The sequence below is a fragment of the Mustela lutreola genome, chromosome 5 (assembly GCF_030435805.1).
Source record: "Mustela lutreola isolate mMusLut2 chromosome 5, mMusLut2.pri, whole genome shotgun sequence".
Lineage (NCBI taxonomy): Eukaryota > Metazoa > Chordata > Mammalia > Carnivora > Mustelidae > Mustela > Mustela lutreola.
The window spans coordinates 5,535,710-5,555,642 of record NC_081294.1 but is presented as its reverse complement, the minus strand read 5'-3'; the positions used below and the strand labels follow the sequence as shown (position 1 = coordinate 5,555,642).

General features: G+C 49.2%; 1 protein-coding gene across 3 annotated transcripts in view; it reads right to left on the bottom strand.

Moving 5' to 3' along the window:
• ADCY2 (adenylate cyclase 2) overlaps window positions 1-19,933 on the bottom strand; it is a 409,143-nt gene that overhangs the window by 369,173 nt on the left and 20,037 nt on the right. For all 3 annotated transcript variants that reach the window (XR_009353703.1, XM_059173611.1, XM_059173610.1), the window contains exon 2: window positions 17,473-17,670. Coding sequence is in view for 2 of the 3 variants with exons in the window: in XM_059173610.1 (XP_059029593.1) it covers window positions 17,473-17,670 (198 nt within the window). In the remaining variant the exon portion in view is untranslated. The remainder of the gene's footprint in view (window positions 1-17,472; window positions 17,671-19,933) is intronic.

Below are 19,933 nucleotides of genomic sequence, written 5' to 3'. Positions count from 1 at the left end.
TTCTCAAAGCCAGCCAGCAAAGGCAGAGTTATATTTAGTACCCCTGATTTCCTTTTAATATAAAAAATTTGACTCTAACAGTTTAGAAAAAAAAAAAAAAACACTAAAAACAGGGAAATCAGAGTTTTTAAAAGTACAACAGATAACCGGACAGCCACCCACAAATTCCCTTGTGCACTGCTCAGGATGCCGAACTGGCCTGCGATTCTAGACTTTCACAGGTATGATGCATCTCTAGGAAACACACAGGCGCTGGGGAAGTCAGGGCTAAAATCCCCCTTTCACATCCTCGGTCCTCCTTCCCCAGGAAAACACTAGGAGGCGAAGATCAGCAGGTTACCCTTTCTCATCCATGTTTTCATCTAATTGTGCTCCAAAGTATTCAAAATCTAGACAGATACATTATCAGCATAATTTTGAAACTTCCTGATTTACTCAACACTGTGCTTTTAAGATTTACCGGTGTTGACTTATGTAGATGTGCTTTTGTCCATTTGATTCTTACTTAACCTTCCATTCAGAGAAGACAGCGTAACTGATTTACCTGCTCCCCGCTGATCTGTCCTCGGGCCTCCTCGGGCACACGAGCAAGCCCGTCTCCTGTGGGTATACAGAGCAGTCCTGGCAACGGGGATGGGTCCTCCCTTCTACGGCTCTTCATCACGTTCCTTTCACACAGTGCTCTGGATTTTTTGTTGTCTGTTTTCTGCTTCCCGTGGCTTATTTCACAGGTTCTCTGTAACACGGTTATGAAGAGCTTTCCCTCTACATTTTTATGAAAACCCTAATCATGTGCCTTCTTCAGATTTTAATCCACCTAGAATTTATCTGGAATGGAGGAGGCATCTGATTTTTTTTCTGTAAGGTAATCAATTTCTTTTTTTTGTTCACTTATTACTGCGTATATTCATTTTTCCACCTGCCGAACAGTCTACCCCAGCTGACCCCACGCTGACTCCCCTCTACCGCACAAGACAGGGTCTTGGGGAGCTCTCCCTCCGACACCTTGGTCTGCTGACCCACGTCTGAGCTAAAAGGACAAAGTGAAACTTGATTATTTTTTTATTTTATAATATACTCCCATTTATTTCCCTCCTATCAGAAAATAACTCTGTCTCTCTCTCAGAAGGGAATGTCACTTCATTGTTTCACAACTTACAGAGTGATGCATCTGTGTTTTTATGCCTCTCGGCATAGTTAGTTCTTCAGCAATATCCCCAGTTGGGGGGGTAGAAAGTAATAAAAGTGATGTTGGCATAGTAAGAGCGTGACAGAAAATACAGATGATGACCTAGGCATTTTGTATGTGTATATCACGTTCAATGGGGAACATTCTTGGGGGACCTGGGTGGCTCAGTTAAGCATCTGCCTTCAGCTCAGGTTCCAATTCCAGAGCCCTGGGATCAAGCCCCAGGGTGGACTCCCTGCTCTGCGGGGGTCCTGCTCCTCCCTCCCCTCCCTGCTCCTGCTCTCTTGGTTGCCATCTCTGTCTCCAATAAATAAATAAAATCTTTCCAAAAAGTGGAAAATATTTTTTTAAAAAAACAGGATGAACAGAAATTGAATTTCAAATGATTCAGCAATTGATCTGCCCATCTTTTAAAAAGTTTAATAGGTAATTGGTCTTTACTCAAGGAATCGTCTCCTCCTCAGACTTGATAAAAATGGAAATACTGCCAATCTCTTAGAATGACTTTTATCTCCTTAAGGATCCCCCCTCTCCCTTAACCATTATAAAGGCAAGGAGGGGACATGGCCAAGACCTGGCAAACCAACACGTGTGAATGCAAGGAAAGAGGGAAGAAGCAGTGGCTTCTCCCCTTAGACCTGCCACATGTTTTTGACAAATCATAAAATCTCTGTATCAACAATGTGAAATGGACTTTGTGAAAATTCTTTGCATGCTGCAAACCCACACACACCATTTTCACACCTTTATTGAGGTATAATGAGTGAGGGCGCCTGGCGGAATCGGTTGATGGGGCATGTAACTCTTGATCTCAGGGTTATGAGTTTGAGCCCCACATTGGCTGTGAGATTACTTCAAAAAATAAAAATAAAGTCTTTTAAAAAGTAGGTTAAATTGGGTTGTAAGGATCTGTTTATACACCAGAAGTACAAGTCCTGTCAGGTATGACGCGTGTTTTGTCCCTGGTCACTTTCTTCACAGTGCCTTTGAGTAATAAAAGCTTTTAATAAAAAAAAAAATTAATTTTTTAAAAGCTTTTTAATTTTGATCAAATCCTACCAATTTTTTTCCCTTTAATAGGTCACAATTTAATTCAAGGGTACCAAGATCTCCTTTCATGTTTTTTTCTACAAATGTCACAGTTTAGAACTATATTTTAAGTCTACAATCCATTTTCAGTTCATTTTTATGCACTGCATGAGCTCTGGGTGAAAGTTCACTTTTTTTTGCACACAGATAGGCAAAGTTTTCAGCAGCTACTATTGAAAAGTTTACACTTTCCCCACTGAACTGGCCTGAACACAGTCAAAAATATAAACTGACCATGTATACGTGTGGGACTATTTCTGGACAAGTTACTGAATCCCACTGGCCTAAGCGTGTGTGGTTACACTATGCAGATTACTGTAGTTTGATCAGATGTCCCGAATCCAGTAGGGTAACCTCTCCACGCTCTGCTTTCTCAAATCTGTTTTGACTATCCTAGGGGTTTCACATGTCCATCTACATGCTAGAATCTGCTCGTGACTCCCTATAAACAAGCTTGCTGGAATTTTCACTGGGATCCCACCAGAGCTACAGCGGGTGACTTGGGCAGGGCTGGTAACAAGAACATCAAGTCTTTGGGCCCATGAACAGACTGTACCTCTCTCTACGTATTCTTTAATTTCTGTCAACAATGTTTCAGTTTTCTAGAACAGTTATACACATTTATGCAAATTTATTCCTAAGTATTTTATATTTTTGATGCTGTGCTGAATGGCATTTTTTTTAAATTTTCTGATTGGACAGTTCTAATATACAGGAATACAATGTATTTCTGTATCTAAGCCCTGTAAACTGTAACCTCACTAAAGCCACTTACTAGCTCCAGTAGTGTTTTCAGGTTCCACAGGATTTTCAATACACATCAATATTCCATGCACACAGAATGCAGGCCACGTGCATAATATTAAGGTTTTTAGCAGTCACATTAAAAGTAGGTAATTCGATTTTAACAACATATATTTTTCTTTTTCTTTCTTTTTTTTTTAAGATTTTATTTATTTATTTGACAGAGAGAAATCACAAGTAGACGGAGAGGCAAGCAGAGAGAGAGAGAGGGAAGCAGGCTCCCTGCCGAGCAGAGAGCCCGATGCGGGACTCGATCCCAGGACCCTGAGATCATGACCTGAGCCGAAGGCAGCGGCTTAACCCACCGAGCCACCCAGGCGCCCAAAAACATATATTTTTCATATTTAACCTCCTTTTCCCCAAATATTATCATTTTATCATGGAATGAGTTTTAAAAACTATTAATAAAATAGTTTACATTCCTGTTTTCATAGTAGGTGTTTAAAAGTAAGTGTTTACACTTGGGAGCATCTCTCAACCCCCAATATGGAAGCGCTCGTGTCCACATGTAGCTTCAGGCTACCGTAAGGGACAGTGACACATGTGCACGCACATATGCAGACACAGTCACCCGAAGTCTTATCTTCTAGTCTGCAAGTCTTTTGTGCTTCTTCTCACTGTCTACACTAGCAAGGATGTCTGTACAGTGTTGAGGAGACCACCATAGTGGGAGGGATCGACCCTGATCTTACTCGGGATCGCAGGGGGATGGCGCTGAATCTTTCACGATCAGGAACAATGCTACACTTTTTCACAGTTGCCCTGAATCAGTTTGAGGTGGTTCCTTATATCCTAGCCTGCTGAGAGACCATGAACAGGTGTCGAAGTGTGGCAAATGCCCCTTCTGCATCTCCAGATATGAGAGCACCAATGTTGACGGAAATCACATTCATGTGACAAATCACACCACTGATTTTGTTAATGTTAAGCCAACTTTGAATTCTTGAGATAAACTTCATTTTGTCATACTATATTTTACCTATAAAATATATGCATATATATATATATATATATATATATATATATATATATAATATATACTTTATTTTCTTTTTCATGACCGTTTTAGTCTTAGTTTTCTTTCCTCGTAAGGTCTTTGGTTTGGGTATCAGAGTAACGGTGACTTCATGACATGACACAGGAAATGTTCCCTCTTCTATTTTGTGGAAGAATCAGTGTGGTATTGGATTTATTTTATCCTAAAATTTTGGTAAGAACTCACCAGGAGAGACATACGAACCCAAGTTTTCTTTGTGGAAAGATATTAACTACATACTCAAATTATTTAGACACAAAGGGCTCTTCAGGCTGTCCTTTCCTTCTTCAACGTACTCTGTTAGTTTGCTTTTCAAGGAATTTTTCCCTTTATCTAGATTGTGGGATTTGTTGGCAAAAAAGCTGTTCATAACATTTCTTTACCTTTTAAACACTGTAGGACTTAGAGTGACTATCCCTCTCATATTCCTAAAGTTGGAAATTTCATCTTATTTCATTATTTCTTATCAGTCTGGTTAGTTTTATCACTTTTATTGACCATCTTAAAGAACCAGTTTAGGGGGCACCTGGGTGGCTCAGTGGGTTAAAGCCTCTGCGTACGGCTCAGGTCATGATCTCAGGGTCCTGGGATCGAGCCCCGCATTGGACTCTCTGCTCAGCAGGGAGCCTGATTCCTCCTCTCTCTCTGCCTGCCTCTCTGCCTACTTGTGATCTCTGTCTGTCAAATAAATTTAAGGAAAAAAAAACAGTTTAGTCTCATTGACTTTGACTTTTCTCTATTGTCTTTCTGTCTACAACTTCATTGTTTTCTGCTCCTTTGTTTAATTCCATTTCTTCTAATTTCTACTACCTCTTCTAGTTTCTGAAGGTGAAAGCCTAAGTGACTGGTTTGAGCCCTTCATCTTTTGTAGTATAAATAGTCAATACGATAAGTTCCCTCAAGCCCCATTTAGGGCACATCCCCCAAGTTGGGAGGTATCCCATTTTCATGTCATTCTGTCCAACATACTCTCTGATCCCCTTGTAATTTCTTCTCAGAGTCATGGGCTATTTAGAAATGTGTTGTTTGGTTTCCAATTACTGGCAGAGCTTCCAAATTCCCTTGCATTACTGACTTCTATCGAAGCCCATCATGGTGAAAGGACAAACTTTGTACGATAGTATTCCGCTCGCACTCCAAGGGGATTTCACAGTCAAGAATGTGGTCTATCTCGAAAAATGCTCAGTGTGTGTTTGTTGGAGGGAACATCAGGTCTGCCTTGTTCAATGGAGTATTCTAGGAACATCAATCAGACCCCCCTGTTTGAAAGAACCTGCAAAATCTCCTCTATCTTTATTGACTTTCTTACTGTCCCGCCAGCTTTGAAGAGTGGTGCAAACTTGGAGTAAGGCTGTGGATCTTCATGTCACCTATTTTGAATCTCCTACGAGGTACACAGCATTTGAAACTGCTCGGTCTTGATCAACAGATCCCCTTTACATTAGGAAATGTTCCTCTGTCACGGGCACCTTGCTCTCCCCAGCCTGGGACCAAGAATCATTCCTCGGTATGGAGTGATACCTGGTACGGAGGGCCCCCTCCTTCTTGGAGGCTCTGGAACACTGTAGGTTCCTTTCACTGCATGGGCTAACTGGTGCTTAATGGAGACTTCACAGGACCGCCCACAAGTCTCCAGAGCTTTCTCTCTCTCTGTGTCACTCTCTCATCTTTCCTCTTTGGTTTCCCAACCTGAGAATTCCCATGCATTTACCTCCCCAAACTCTGAACTCCGTTTCTTCAACTTCATGAAACCACTGAGCTCTGCTTGGGTCCTGCCTCCCTGTGCTGGGGCTGGAGGCGCTTTTGAGGCAGGACGCTGGGGCAATCATACAACCCCCGCTTTTATTTCCCTTCCTTTGGGGTCACTTCCGTGGAGTATCCCTTAGCCCGTGTCTCAAAAGCATCATTTACTGTATTTGTCAGTTAAGGTAGGAGAGTAAACTAGTCCCAATTACTTCACTGGTGTTTAGAACGGGGCATTCGAAACGCCATCCTCCTTGGAGTAGAATTATCACACGGATGATTTTACAAGTATGCTTATTAATCTCAGCTCTGAATTTACTAGACAGCAAAATTATTAAACCAGCTTATGACAAAATAAATGTAACACAATCTGTACTCAGAGAGACTGGTATATATTAACAGAACCACAAGAACGAACGCTGCTCTTTAAAACAAAAGCTGAATTTGAACAACCGAATGAAAGCAGTCATCAATCATGGGTGGCAGAGCAAAAACATTTATTTGGCCAAAAGACTCCACCTTTGGCTTAGAACAGTTTTCTGTGCTGTTCTGGGTTTTTGGTGTTGTTTTTTTTTTTTTTCCTCCCTGGGTTTTTGGGTCTCCCCTGCCCCCAGCAGTGATAAGTGACCCTTTCAAAATCTCTCCTAATTTCTCCCAACTTCTTTTCTCACTGACTTCCTCGGAGGTGTGGACCACTCCCCACACCGGAAGGATGCTTGAGTCTCACCAGCATCACCCCCTCCCTGCAGCAAAGCCGGGGGCAGGAAGAGCTCGCAGTCTCACCACCATCAACCTCCCACCCACAGCTGCATCTCTGAGCCTTCAAAACGGAGACCACCTCGCAGCCCCCCCAGCCCCAGGTGCCAGCACGTGCACCTGTGTGGACACACAGGACCCTCACTTAGAGGGAACTGCAGTGGGTCTGACAACCCTGGAGAGACCGTCTTGAAGTCCCTAACATTGAACCTTGAACCAGGGGCCCCGCATGCGCATTTTTGCACAGGGTCCATGTCTCACGCCGCAGCTGTGAGCACGGACGAGGTAATGTATGTTTTACGTCCACCATGAGCAAGCAGAGATAAGACCCACAGCTTCTCTCATCTGAGTTCCCTCGCACTTTGGATGGGTTAAATCATGCGCCCATGCCGAGAGAGAAAGAGAAAAGGAAAGGAAAAAAAAGTTATGTTGAAGTCCTAACCCCAGTACCCCAGAATGTGGGCTTATCTGGAAACGGGGTCACTGCAGATGTAACTGGTGAAGCTGAGGTCATGCCGGAGTAGGCTAGCCCCCAGGATGACCAACGTCCCTACAGCAAAACAGCAGCATGAAGACAGACGGACCCGGGGGGGACCACGTGAGGACAGAGGCAGAGGCTGGCTATGTAACGGCAATCAGAGGGATGACCCTGATGGCCAGCCTACCACGAGAAGCTGGCAAGACGCGAGGAAGAGCTCTCCTCTGATGCCAGAGCGAGCATGGCTCTGCCACACCTTGATTTTGAACCTGTGGCCTCTAGAACTGGAGGGCGAGACAGGTGTACTATCCCAAGCCACTCAGTCCGTGGTACCTGAGACACTGATATGGCACCGAACTCTGCAAATTGCCCCAAGCTGCACGTTCCCCTGGGACCGAAGTCAGCTCACCCTTCCTGGCGAATGTCCTCTCCTTAATGCTCTGGAGAGTTCCCGGGGACACCCTTGCACGTGGGCTACAAGCTTTACAGCAGCCACAAGGAGCCATGACTCCCAAGTGCATTCTGGAGGGTGATAGCCAGTCCTGGCAGCTGTGTCTCTCATGGAGGGAAGGGCATCTGGGCACACCCCGGAAGCAGAGAGAAATGCCCCTATTTTATGGTGGTGAAGCTGAGATGTGGAAATGATTAGAAACTCCATTCTGAGGTCATAACACCTAAAAAGAAAATGATGTGAATCTTGGGGAAATGTTTTATTCTTGCTATCATCCCCAGCAGGGAACACAAACCTTTGGACAGAAAAACCTAGAAGAAATACTCCATTGGGCCAGAGCAGGGCTTGAAAATACTAAATAGATCATCTTTAGGCAGAAATGGATCCTTCCTCCTCTCTCCTCCCCCCGCCACCTCCCCCTTGTTCCTCAGCCAGCACATCATCAACCTTTCCCAGCACGACTGGTACCCTGCCTGCCCCTGTGCATCCACCACTCTGGCTGCTGGGCTGGGGGTTAGAAACAGAGAGATCCACAAAGCCCCAGGCGGAGGGGACCGGTGACCCAGTGGACAAGGCACACAGTCCATCAGTACCTGGAGGACCTGAAAATACTTCAGTCCCCTCTACAAATAAGAAAATTACATTCAGAAGATATAACACACACACACACACACACACACACACACACACACACACACAGTCATAAAGCACTAGAAATATGGAATGAAAGGAAAAATCTCATGCTGATGATGGAAAATACAGTATTCACCTGTTTGCCCCAATTATTTGTTCATCCTGAGTCTAAAAGTTTACTGTAGAGTCTCCATGCAAACCTCTTACTTGGGCTGGGGGGGACACACCTCGCTCCCCTCCTTGAGTCGGGTGAGGACAGGATTACTGGCTGAGAAGAGGAAATCTGACATACTGCATGCTGGGGAAGCTAAGTGAGGTGTTGCTAAGCAACTCTTAATAGGAAATAATTTAAACTCTGGATTTATTTTCTCCTGAGAACTTGCTGCTCTGGCCTGGAGTCCAGGATTCACTCCCCGCCGTGCTGGCAGCGCCCCAGCAGGCACGCATGGGCCCGCACACGGCCCCCACCTGACACGGACAGGTTGCGTGACGCACAGGTCCCCGCGTTCCTCTGGATCTAACAATCACGTCCCACTTGATTACAAGTGCAAGGTAGCTGGCGTTCCATTACAAACACAACCTCTCCCGAAGTCATTCACAAACACTGAACGCGGCAAGCTCTCACACAGCCAACAGCCAAGGTGTCTCCATTTAAACCGAGTCAGTAGCAGATGTTCTGGAAGTCCACAGAACATTCTTCCTGCCTCCTAAAATTCCAGCTCTTTCACGAAAACACGACAAATTCCAGATTGCAGTCATGACTTCTTTCAACGTCACGATGACTTCTCCAGGTGGTGCTTCCAGATGCCCTGAGCTCTACACACAGCGCCGGCCTCCTCATGACGGTGGCCACCCCCCACCCCGCCAACCAGGAGCACGAGAGCCATCCTACGCAGACTTCAAATAAGGTCACAGATGGAACCCAGAGCCCGTGCAGCTCAGGGGGAAACTGTCCCAGGCTGGACGGGCCTCTGAGCCCTGAGCTGGCATCCTAGCAAATGCCCTCCCAGGGCCCTTGGAGTCAGAGGGTTTTTCATAAAAGGAGGAAAGGGCCTCTGTGCAGGTACACAGGGACTAAGAATGGACCGGAAGAGAAAACCAGCAGAAAGAAGTGAAATTACAAGGAATCTATAAGGAAGCAATGTTAACCTCAGCATAAAAGCAGTCACTAATTCCCAGACGTTAACACTGGCTCATATATGCACATGGACATTTACTCCTCGAGTCAAGTATGTCCCGTTTCTCTTGTTGATTCCTCTGAGGAATGAGACACCTACGCTCTTCAACGGGGAGTATCTGCTGACAACTTGAAACAATGATCTGATCAACTTTATGGCATCTCTAAGTACCGACTTCCTCTCTATGAGGTTTTTCCAAATAACATTTAACCCCAAAAGGGGCTCAGACAGAACAATTCAGAATTTCCAAATATGTCCCTTCCTCATCACAATCATCCTGTGATTTGCCGAGGCAGGACAGGAAACACCCCACCTTCCCAATAGCAAGGAGCACAGAACCATGACGCACGGTGATCCTGGTGCCAGAATGCTACCTTCAGATTCTGTCTGTCTGTCTGTCTGTCTGCTGTGTGACTTTGGGCAAGATGCTTAACTTCTCTGGGTGCTCATGTTCTCACCTGCAAATTGCAAGCAATAACGGTACTTACTTCAGAGGGGGGTAGAGATCAAATAAGTTATGGATAAAGTCACTGACTGCTGCCCGGCACAGGGAAGAAGTATTTTCTATCACTATGAAAGCGGAGGAGGCGAGCCGACAGGCAGGGGACGTGTATGTGCGTTCAGTATCTGCACGACTCTCTGCACTGGGATCCCCACACAGGCGACCCCAGCTGCATGCTGGGAACGGAGCCCTGAACAAACATGTTCCCAAGACCGCTCGGTCTGTGAAATGTACAGTGATGTGGCGCGAGTGGGGGAGATATTCCAGAAATGCAGAAATGAGAAGGGTGGTGCGTGCTTCATCTCCAGACAAGAGTCTAATTAAAATGCCCATCTTCAGGACCCAGGTCTGTGCTCCTCAAAGAAAAGCACAGGAGGAGAGAGAGAGGACGAGGCAGAGAGATTGTTGTGCAACCCCGGCAGAAGGGTCTACTCGGGCAAGGTTGGGGCTCTTGCTGGGGACACCCAGAGAGGGTTGCGGTAAGTTCCCAGAGCACGGCACAGCCAGGGTGATGGTCCCCTCACTCCGGCTGGGAACTAACAGTAGGGAGAAGACAGAAACACCACCTCCGCACACAGCCAACAGAAATGTGCAGGATCTGAAAACACCTACACTTCAGGCTAGGTCCAGTGGCGATGTGCTTCCTTAAAATTCCCATTTTGTCAGTACATCCTCTGCCATTAAAACAATACATCATTAGAAAAACCCTCATCTTTTGCTGCTATACGGAGACAATTATTGGCGTAACGTTTTCATTCTTCTCAGGTGTGTCCTTTCCCATAGTGAGTGTACAATGCCCCTAAGAAGCCTCACTGGTGCACAAAAGCTTAGAAATGGGAGCTTCGTTCGGGTCCTGAGGTGCGATCTCCCCGAGCTGGATTTCTCTTTCCGTTCACATGCTACCGGGTCTCCTGATGGTAAAGAAATTCTTTAGCAGCATTCCAAGGGACTGCACTGGAGGAAAAGCAAACCAATTCTCGCAGCCTACGAGAAGCCTTTCTTTCTGATCATTTGTCCTGCTTTCAGTAAAAATAAAAAAAAAAACAGATGTTTGCACACTGATGTCCTACTTTTGTAAGCAAACACGCGGGCACGCACTGAATGTCTGGTGTCCTTTTAAGTAATGCGACCAAGGAGCGGTCTTCTTCCTGGAGCAAATTACTAGCCTTTCAAGTTGGTGGCAATTTAACAAATCTATACAATGACTTCAGCATGGTCCCTGTGCCAAGGCTGCCATGGGGCTGTCAGGAATGGAAGCCCTCATTTAACTCTATTCAGTGAGCTGTTAGGATGGGGGGGCAGGAAACAGGAGACAAATGCAAATGCGACTCAGCTGTCTTGTCCTCGCTTAGCCAAGCCGGGCGTCTGTCTGCCTAGGAGCCAGCCATGTGGGGGACCGCCCTCCTGCCACCTTCTCAACGATATTCTCGTCCAGGAGGGAGGCTCCTAAGTCAGGGCTGTCAGCGGAGGTGAAATGCATTCATTCTTGCCAGAAATTCATTACATAAAACATCTAAAAGCTTGGGTTTCACCAAGTAAACCAAAGCACTAGGAAAACGCATCAGGCAAAACCTCTTGATGTCATTAATGCCGGAGCCCAAAAGAAGCACTTCCGTGATTCCGACGGGCAGAGGTGTTCCTAGCTAAGGCCCGAACAGTCGTTCGCGATGCTGTTTACACGGCTACGCGATCGTCGGATTAAGTTCTCTTTGTGTTCGTGAGTGGGTTTAACAGGATATTCACACACTGGAAAGTACCTAATTCCCGACATGCTGGGTTCCAGCGCATCCGTTTGAGTCCGTGGTGGATGTGCAGCCTGTGTCGGCTGACATCAAAGCAGTTAGGGGACTCCAAGAAGGGTGAGCAGACACCCGAGCACCAGGCCACGCAGGACGGAGGTGGCTTCTTGCAACCCACAGAGGGAACGGTGCATCTTCCCGTGAAATCAGAGCCGTCATGAGTTGAGCTGCATCCCCCAAAAAGGGTATTTTCAAGTCCTACCCTCCAGCCCTGTACCTTTGAGTATGATCATACTTGGAAACAGGGTCTTAGCAGTTGCCAGCAGTTGAGGACAGCATCACCACGAGAAGCCCTATGTCCAGTACGATGGATGGGTGTCCTTACAAGAAGAGAAGGGACACGCGGACAAGAATGGAGTGTGACTGAACGGTATGTCTACACGCCCAGGAACACCAAGGACTGCCAGAAGCCGCATGTGGCTGGAAGAGGCAGGAAGCATCCTCCCCTGGAACCTGCAGAGGGAGAATGGTTTTACCCATACCTCGATGTCAGACTTCCGGCCCTAAAGCCCAGAGACACTCTCTGTGAACCTCACTAAGCCTCTTCTTCTGGGGCTGACCTCTCAGGAAGGCCCGTGTCCCAGAGGCTCTGGTACAGGGACAGAGGGACCACAGCTACGCTATGAAACTGCAAAGGCATGTGCTGAAGAGGGAGCGATTTGCCCCGTACTCGAGGCCACTGGTTTCTTAAAAAAAAAATGAAAGGATCCCACTTTGCCTAACAGAACAGAGAAAACAAATCTCTTATATAAGCCTCCACGAACATTCGGTTCAACACTGCTCCAGTATTTTTAAACCACTCAGGAAAATAAGACGGGAAATAAGACGGGAAACAGCAACAGCACTGCCCTTCTCGCCTACCCGCTTACCAGTGGGAAAGCCGGAGCCCGGTGCAGGGCGTGCTGGCAAACCAGCCCAGGCCCGAGGCGCGCGCACGGGTCTTCCATCTAAAACACAGTGAAGCAACCAGAGCCACAGACCCAGCGATGTCCCGCCGATTTCCCTCGGAGTTGCTGGAACCACCAAGAACAGACCGTCTTTCAGTCCTTTTCATCCAGGAGGCAGCTGCGTGGGACGAACGTCCATGGGCGGGCAGCCAGCAGCACGGGTGGAAGGGGACATGCAGAGAGGCCTGACCGGGTGGAAGACCACGTCAAAGAAGGTGGGCAGGGAGACTCGGGCCCCGTCGGGGCTGGAGGGCACACTGCCGCAGGCCTCCTCTCTTCCCTTCTGCGGGATTCCCCACGCCTCCGTCCACACCGCGCCACTGACCCTCCTGGGTGCCCGCCACCCTCTGCCCCCCCGACCTCCTCAGGCCGGATGCTGCCCAATCAGTCCTCGTGCCTGATCAAGACAGACCAGCCGTGGCACGACTCCTCCTCCTCAGGCTGGCTGAAAGGCATCACTGAGGCAGGGCACTGGACCACGCCAGGGTGTCTCCGACCTGGCGCCCCTGACATGGGGGCTGGAGGAGGATTTCCGGTGGGAGCCGCCCTGCTCATGCAGCAGGACATCCAGCAACCACGCTGGCTGCTCCCCACTGATGACAGCAGGACGGCCCCAGCAGGTGGGACCGTCGGGTTTGTTTCTAGACATGGGCTACCATCCCATCTAGACGTGACATGGCTCCCAGCAGAGGAGCCCTGTGTCCCGGGAGGGAGGCTTCTGGCGTCAGGTAAGGTGCTCCCCAGTGCGCCAGCCGCTCAGCTGTGAGCAAGGTCCTTGTCACCCTGCATCTTTGTTTCTTGTAAAGCAGGGGTGTGACAGTGCCCCCCCAGGGAGCCACGCGGGGATCGGTGAGGGTCTGGCAGGAAGGGCACACAGGGCAGGGCCTGGGCCCATCCTCACAACTGCATGCGAGCCGGGGGTATTCTGAGCTCGACCCTGGAGACGCTGATGACGAGGCTCTCTGTTCGGATCATCTGGGCGGAGAAGGGACATCTCACCCGGAGAGAGGCTTGCCCTTTGCCCTGGGCTCCAGCACCTCTCCAGCCCCGGAAGGTCTCCGTGGCCCGCGGGCTTGGGCCAGCAGAGTCTACACATGATCCGGCAGGGGCGTCCTCGGGGCCACGCGGGGCCAGCGGTGTCTAGGAGGGCTGCAGGCTGGGGCTCTCGGGTGCAGCGCCAGGCTGCAGGCTGAAGTCAGCCCTGCCAGGTGCAAGAGACCGAGTCCCAGCAAAACCCCCAGACACAGAGGCTCAGCCCGGATGCCCCAGTTGGTAATACTCGGTGTCTCATGGGACGCTGAGCAGCTGAGGGCAGTGCCATCCGTGACTCCGCAGGCAGAGGACACGAAGCTCCGGACGTGGTAGTTTTCCTGGACGCTTCCCTTGGCTGATGTCGGTCTGTCCCCGTTCCTTGACACGAACCACAACTATGACAGCCTGCCCTGAGTTCTGGGAGTCCCTCCAACAAGTCAGCAAACCCCAGGGCAGCAGGGGTCAGCAGGGAGCGGCCCCATGGGGACTGTGCCTTCCGTCTATGCAGGCTCACTCCCGCACCTCCTCGAGGCAGGATGGTGAACTCACCCCTGCCCGTGGGAGCCCTCTCTTGAGCACTCCTCCTCCTCCGGCACAGGGAACCTCTTGCCGTGCTCCGTGAAGGCTAGTGCTCCCTGAGGGGCCGACATCGGTGGTGCTGGTATTGACAGAGGCGAGGCTTTGGGTAACGGGACCGAATAATCTCATTTTAAATCACTGCTCTGAAGGTTTGAGGAAGGATTTCAAACCCCAGAGAAGGCCCGAGTGTCCCTCTCCTGGCAAGGCGTGTGAGAGGGAGACACATGACCAAGACCCCAGCTTAGGCACAGTGGCCAAAAGAGAGCTGCGACCCCCGGGCCTGGCTGAGGCCTTTCCCGAGCTTGGACCAGACACGGCTGTGCTGCAGGCTGCGAGCTGGGCCATGCCGGCAGGACCCAGGCTCCACATAGAAGCTAACTCTGCCCAGCGCCCGGGAGGCACAGGAAGGCAGCCAGAGCCCAGGGCCAGTGGGGCGGGGAAGGGGGGAAGATCACATGGGGAGGAGGAGGTGAGACCGTCCCGACTCAGCAGAAGCCTGGAAACAAGAACATCCAAGCACAAGAAGAACCAACCCTGAGACATGTAACCCGCGAACTGTTTTTTAAAGCAGGTGGACAGCAGCAGTAAAACCAAATGAAGGCCAAAAAGCCAAAAGGTAAAAAGCAGAACAAGTGGACCCGAAAACAAAAAAAGAAGAAGAAAATCCAACAACAAATCTGGAGAAGAACTAGAGCCGCACATCTACGGAAACACGGAGCGAGCCCGCTCTCGGCAGAGCGCTCGAAGACAGGCATGCCACCCCCAGACGTGTCCGTCCTAGAACGGGGGACGGTCACTCATCACACGTGCGATGGAACACCTGCAGCAGGGTCAGGGGTGTCGCCAGGTGGGGGGCACCAGGAGGCGGGGAAGGCTGCTCTTACAAGGTCTACAGGGTCACATGGGAGCCACAGAACACGTAGGAGGAGAACCTTCCAGAGCCGTCGCAGGTCCTCCTCGGTCCTCCTCCTGACGATCGGTTCTACTAAAATTGTAATCGCGAAAACAGAGGAAACCTGACGGGTGAAGTTACAGATGCTGCAGTTGGAAACTACGGTTCTGCATGACAAGTCCTGGGGGACACAATTAGAAAATACAATGCATGCAAATGGATGGACTCAAGGACTTGAAAGGGAGAAAAAGATTCTCTTGAATTATCTTAAGATGATAACAGGGTCTGTATAGATAAACTGAGACCCTCAGATTGATTAACAGAGCTAGTAAGAATTCCCTGAGATTGCTGAATACAGGTTATCATAAAAATCAACAGTATTCCTACGTGTCAACATTGACCAAATAGAAAAGGTAATTAGAAAAAAAATCCCTTTTATAAAACAACAACAAAAAAAGTTAGGTATCTAAGAACAAGTCCAAGTAAAATGACTACTGATTTGATGCAGGAAAAAAAAAAGTGTTCATACATAAAAGAAAATCGTACTTACTGGACAGACAGACCACATCATTCCATGGAAAGTCTCAATACAATAGGATAGCAAATCTCTGGGTGCTTTTATAGTATCCTTTTATTATTTTCTAGACACTTCATATCATTCAAAGCAAAAACTAAGAAATCCCATATTATTAACATATTATATAACTGTATATATACTATACAATTATATTATAATTTATATTATAAATATATCACATATTATAAAGGTATTACAATATATTTTATACGCTATATGATATAATACATTAAGATAAAACTCCAGATCTCAACAGGAGTTTTCACTGGACTGATGAGCTGATTCTGAGATTCATACGGAGAAACGCGCTCAGAGAACTCGGAACCAAAGGAAAACTAAAGAACAAACAGAGGATCCTTCCCTTCCAGACAGTGAGGCCTCTCATAAAGTCACACTGTTAAAGGAGGTGGCGTGGGTGCACACCCAGGCCGCTGGGTGGGTCCCACTGTTGGCCGGCACCCCGGTTCTGTCCCATGTGCGCGTGAGGCCAGAGCACGGCGTGCAGACAGAGGGGAGGTTGGGCCAGGAAGCTGCTGGGAGCCTGGGATGCATACCCAGCCCTGCCAGGGCCCTGAAGGCGACAGTGACGGAGACACTGGCCTGGGAGCCTCCCTGACCAGGGGAGCAGCAGAAAGGGACAGCAGCACCACCATCTCTTGCGTCCACAACAGTGTCCTTCGGAGCCAGAGAGACCAAGTGTTGTTGACTTAGTCCAAGCCTCTCCCTTTGTAAGAGAAACTGAGGCCAAAACGGGATGATGGCTTGGCTGAGGCCATGAGGCAGAACCCTGTCACACTTCCTAACAGAATCTGCTGGAAACCTCACCCAGGGCTCTCTCCAACAATGGCAGAGTGGCGACGCTCTCCCCCGGCCCTGGTATTTGAGCCCTTCTGTCCGCTGCCCTCTTCAATCTCTCCTCTCCTCTGGCCTCAACAGGAATTCTCCCTACTGGTCTTGGTCTCCTAATGCTTTCTCCTCTACCCGCTTCTGGCCCCTGTTCCTTTCCTACTCACCCCTCACTCTGATGTCCGACCAACGCTGTGACAGCCCGCTCAGTGCCCAATGCACTCTCTTCCTGGATGGCTGCAGAACCTCGAGGCTTTGATTACGAGCTCAAAGCTGGCAGCTTGTATACCATGCCTGCAGCCCAGTCCTGCCCCGGAGACAACCCAGGGCTTCCTCAGGCAGTCCAGAGTGTGCATCCACGTGGCAGCACACAGTGGTGAGTCCTAAAGAGCTAACAGCCTCCAGGTGGCGACTTCCTGAGCCAAGAACCTCCCAGGGTCAACATGAAGAACCATGGGTTTCCAGTAGGTGCATGAAACCATCCTACTGATATGACAAAATCAGACTGATGTAAAATCAGTGTCAGAGAAGTCTGTATGTGAGGAGGAAGATCTGGTAATGGACAAAGAGTCCAAGGCAAAAACCAGTGTCTGAGACTGACAGGTACGGCTCTGATCCCAGACGGATCCTGGAATAACAGAGAACTCAGAAACCAGGACACCATGCAGCCAAGTCAGCACGAGGAGTACAGCTGGACCCGGGCATCTCAACCAAGTGACAAGGTAAGACCCAGGCCCGCACCCTGGCTGCTGGCAGATCTGAGAAGTCCAAGCAGGTGTGGACTGACTTCAGCCATAAAGCCACACTAACGCGGCTAATTCGAAAGACCTTCTTCTCGGCCACAGGTCTCCTGTTTCCAGTTTAGGGTCAGGTTTGCAGAACCAAGTATGTCATCAATCAAACCACATAAAGGAAACACAAAAAGCATTTTAACACCATACCTGGTCCCAGGGAGAGACGGTGCCTCCAAAGCACATGAACAGGTACCCCATGGCCACGAGACACAGCCATATCACCAAGGAAAAAAGACGGAGCAGCTTCTTAAACACGGACTCGATGCACACGAGGATGAATATCGCGAAGAAAATCGCCAGGGCTGTCGGGACCGTTATTAAAAATGCCACATGGTCTTCGACTTCCTAAGAGGAAGGAAAATATTGCAAAGGCACAATTTAGCAACATGTGACACCCACAGTTCATGTCCTCAAATGTCATCAACATGAATCAATGTCAAATAGATTGAACTGTAAAAATTATTCCAGAAGTAGAAGGGTCTGAACGTCTGAAAATTTAAATTTCCCATTAAATCACTATGTTTCTCTATAGAAATAACCCAGTATTGTATATTTAAATTATGCAAAACAGCAACACCGTCAAATTTAGATTTTCCCTGATAAATGGAGAAATGGATTTTATTCAAAAGTGAGTGTAAGAATATTTACTATCAGGGTAAAAATAAGACCAGCAACTTCACTGCCTGAATCAGAGGACTAGAAATGCCCTTGCCTTAGAAAATTAAGGCTTCCAAATGGGTTTGAAATGTTTTATTTAAAATCTAAAAATGGTCTGAGTCTCTCAAGTGATGAGCATTTATTTTAATGCATGACAATTAATGTTTTAACAGGATCGCAGGTTAAGAGAAAAGGGTCAGAAAGTACTAAGTGTAGGCATGAGAGAGCAGGAAACACTTAGAAGAATGTGCCGTTTTGCTGGCGGACCTCCCCACTTGTCCGGTGCTCCAGCGGCAAAAAGAAAATGAGCAAGCAGCATTCGCCCCCGATGCATTTTCTGAGGTCCACTTCTGCACAGTAAGGCTCCGCTCCCTCCATCCCTTTCTAGCCCACACGCACAAAAGGAACACTATTTCCATTCTATACAATGTCCGCTCAGTGCGGCAGACGTGGTGCTTCCTTGCGCTACCATGGCATGGATTCAGCCTCTCGCTTTGGCAAAGCATTCCCAGGAGGCCACGCACAGCACCCCCTGTGGGCTGGAGCCACCGAAGGTCTCCATCCCTCATCTGAACACGGGGAGCTACCGACGCACCTCAATCCAAGAACCCAGAGGGGCAGAACCCTAAGAACTTCCCGGGGGGCTTCAGAAGAGCAGAGACGGTGAGATCCGGGATTTGTGGGGCGCTTCTTTCAAATCCCAGAGCCCGGCGAGCTCTTCCCCTGTGCCCGGGGGTACGGGGCTCACGCCACGCCATCGGCAGCTCCAGCTCCCGCCTCCCCCGATACCAAACCCCTAACCCCGGGGACACGGGGAGGCACAGCAGATCCGCCAAATCGCTCCCAGACTCTGGATTAACATCAGGGCAAGGAAAGGGCCCTGAGCCCGCCCGCAGGGCTCAGCTGACTGCGCTTCCCCTTCTCCGCCACCATCACACGCGCCTCCAGATGCCTGGGGAAGAGACAACCACCACGGCGACCGCAACACAGAACAACACACAACCACGTCATGTACTTACCACACCCCCGTGGGGGGCACGGTGTCTGCGCGATTCCACAGGTGAGGAAAAAGAAACCCCAAGAATGAAAATGAGTCTCCACGGCTGGTGCAGCTGGGGAGGGGGGCAGGGGGGCGGCTGGGGTCCCCGCAGCAGATGGCGAGCGAGACCAAGGGGCCGAAGGCATGTGCGTTTCCAGAGCTGGCGGGAGACAGGAGGAGCCAGTGGGGAGTTCTCACTCCCCCGGCACGGCTGTCTTCGCCCCTGATCAGGTGCCGAGTCGCACCCACACCCTCGGCCACACCGCAATGAGGGCAAAGGGTCTCGGCGGTGCCACAGCGGCGAGGGCCCCCCACGCTGCAACCCCACAAATAAATGGGCTCGGGGTCGTGACCGCATGTCCTCTGGGGACATCCAGCCTGAGATCCCCACCACCTGCTACACGCACAGAGCCGGGAAATCTCACTTAAACTGCCCCTAAAGGACTGAACTGTGGACACAGAGCTCGCCCCTAGGTCGCCGGGACGGCCGTTGTCCTGCATGACCGGTCACTCACTCCATCAACCCTGGCCGGGGAGAAACAATCGTCGACTTCATTGGCCCTCGTGTCTCCAGAGAGACCGAAAATGATGTGAAAATAGACATGACTGTGAAGCGAAACTTAGCACGTGAAGCCACGGAAGGGATCGGAAAGCAGCGTCGGGAAGCGTCGCCTGGCCTCTCCCTGCCCCCGTCTCGGAGCGGCTCTAACGGGAATGAGACAAAGACGGGACAAGGTCCCGTGATGCTGGCTCCAGGACAGATACACCTGATACTGTTTCGGGTCTTAAATACTGGAGTCTCTATCACATATACGTTTTTTTTTTCTTTAATTTTGGGGTCCCCATTGCCAAGAAGTGCCTTGTCTGGGCTGAAGGTGACTTCCCCATGCAGCAGAGCAGACACAGTGTCTG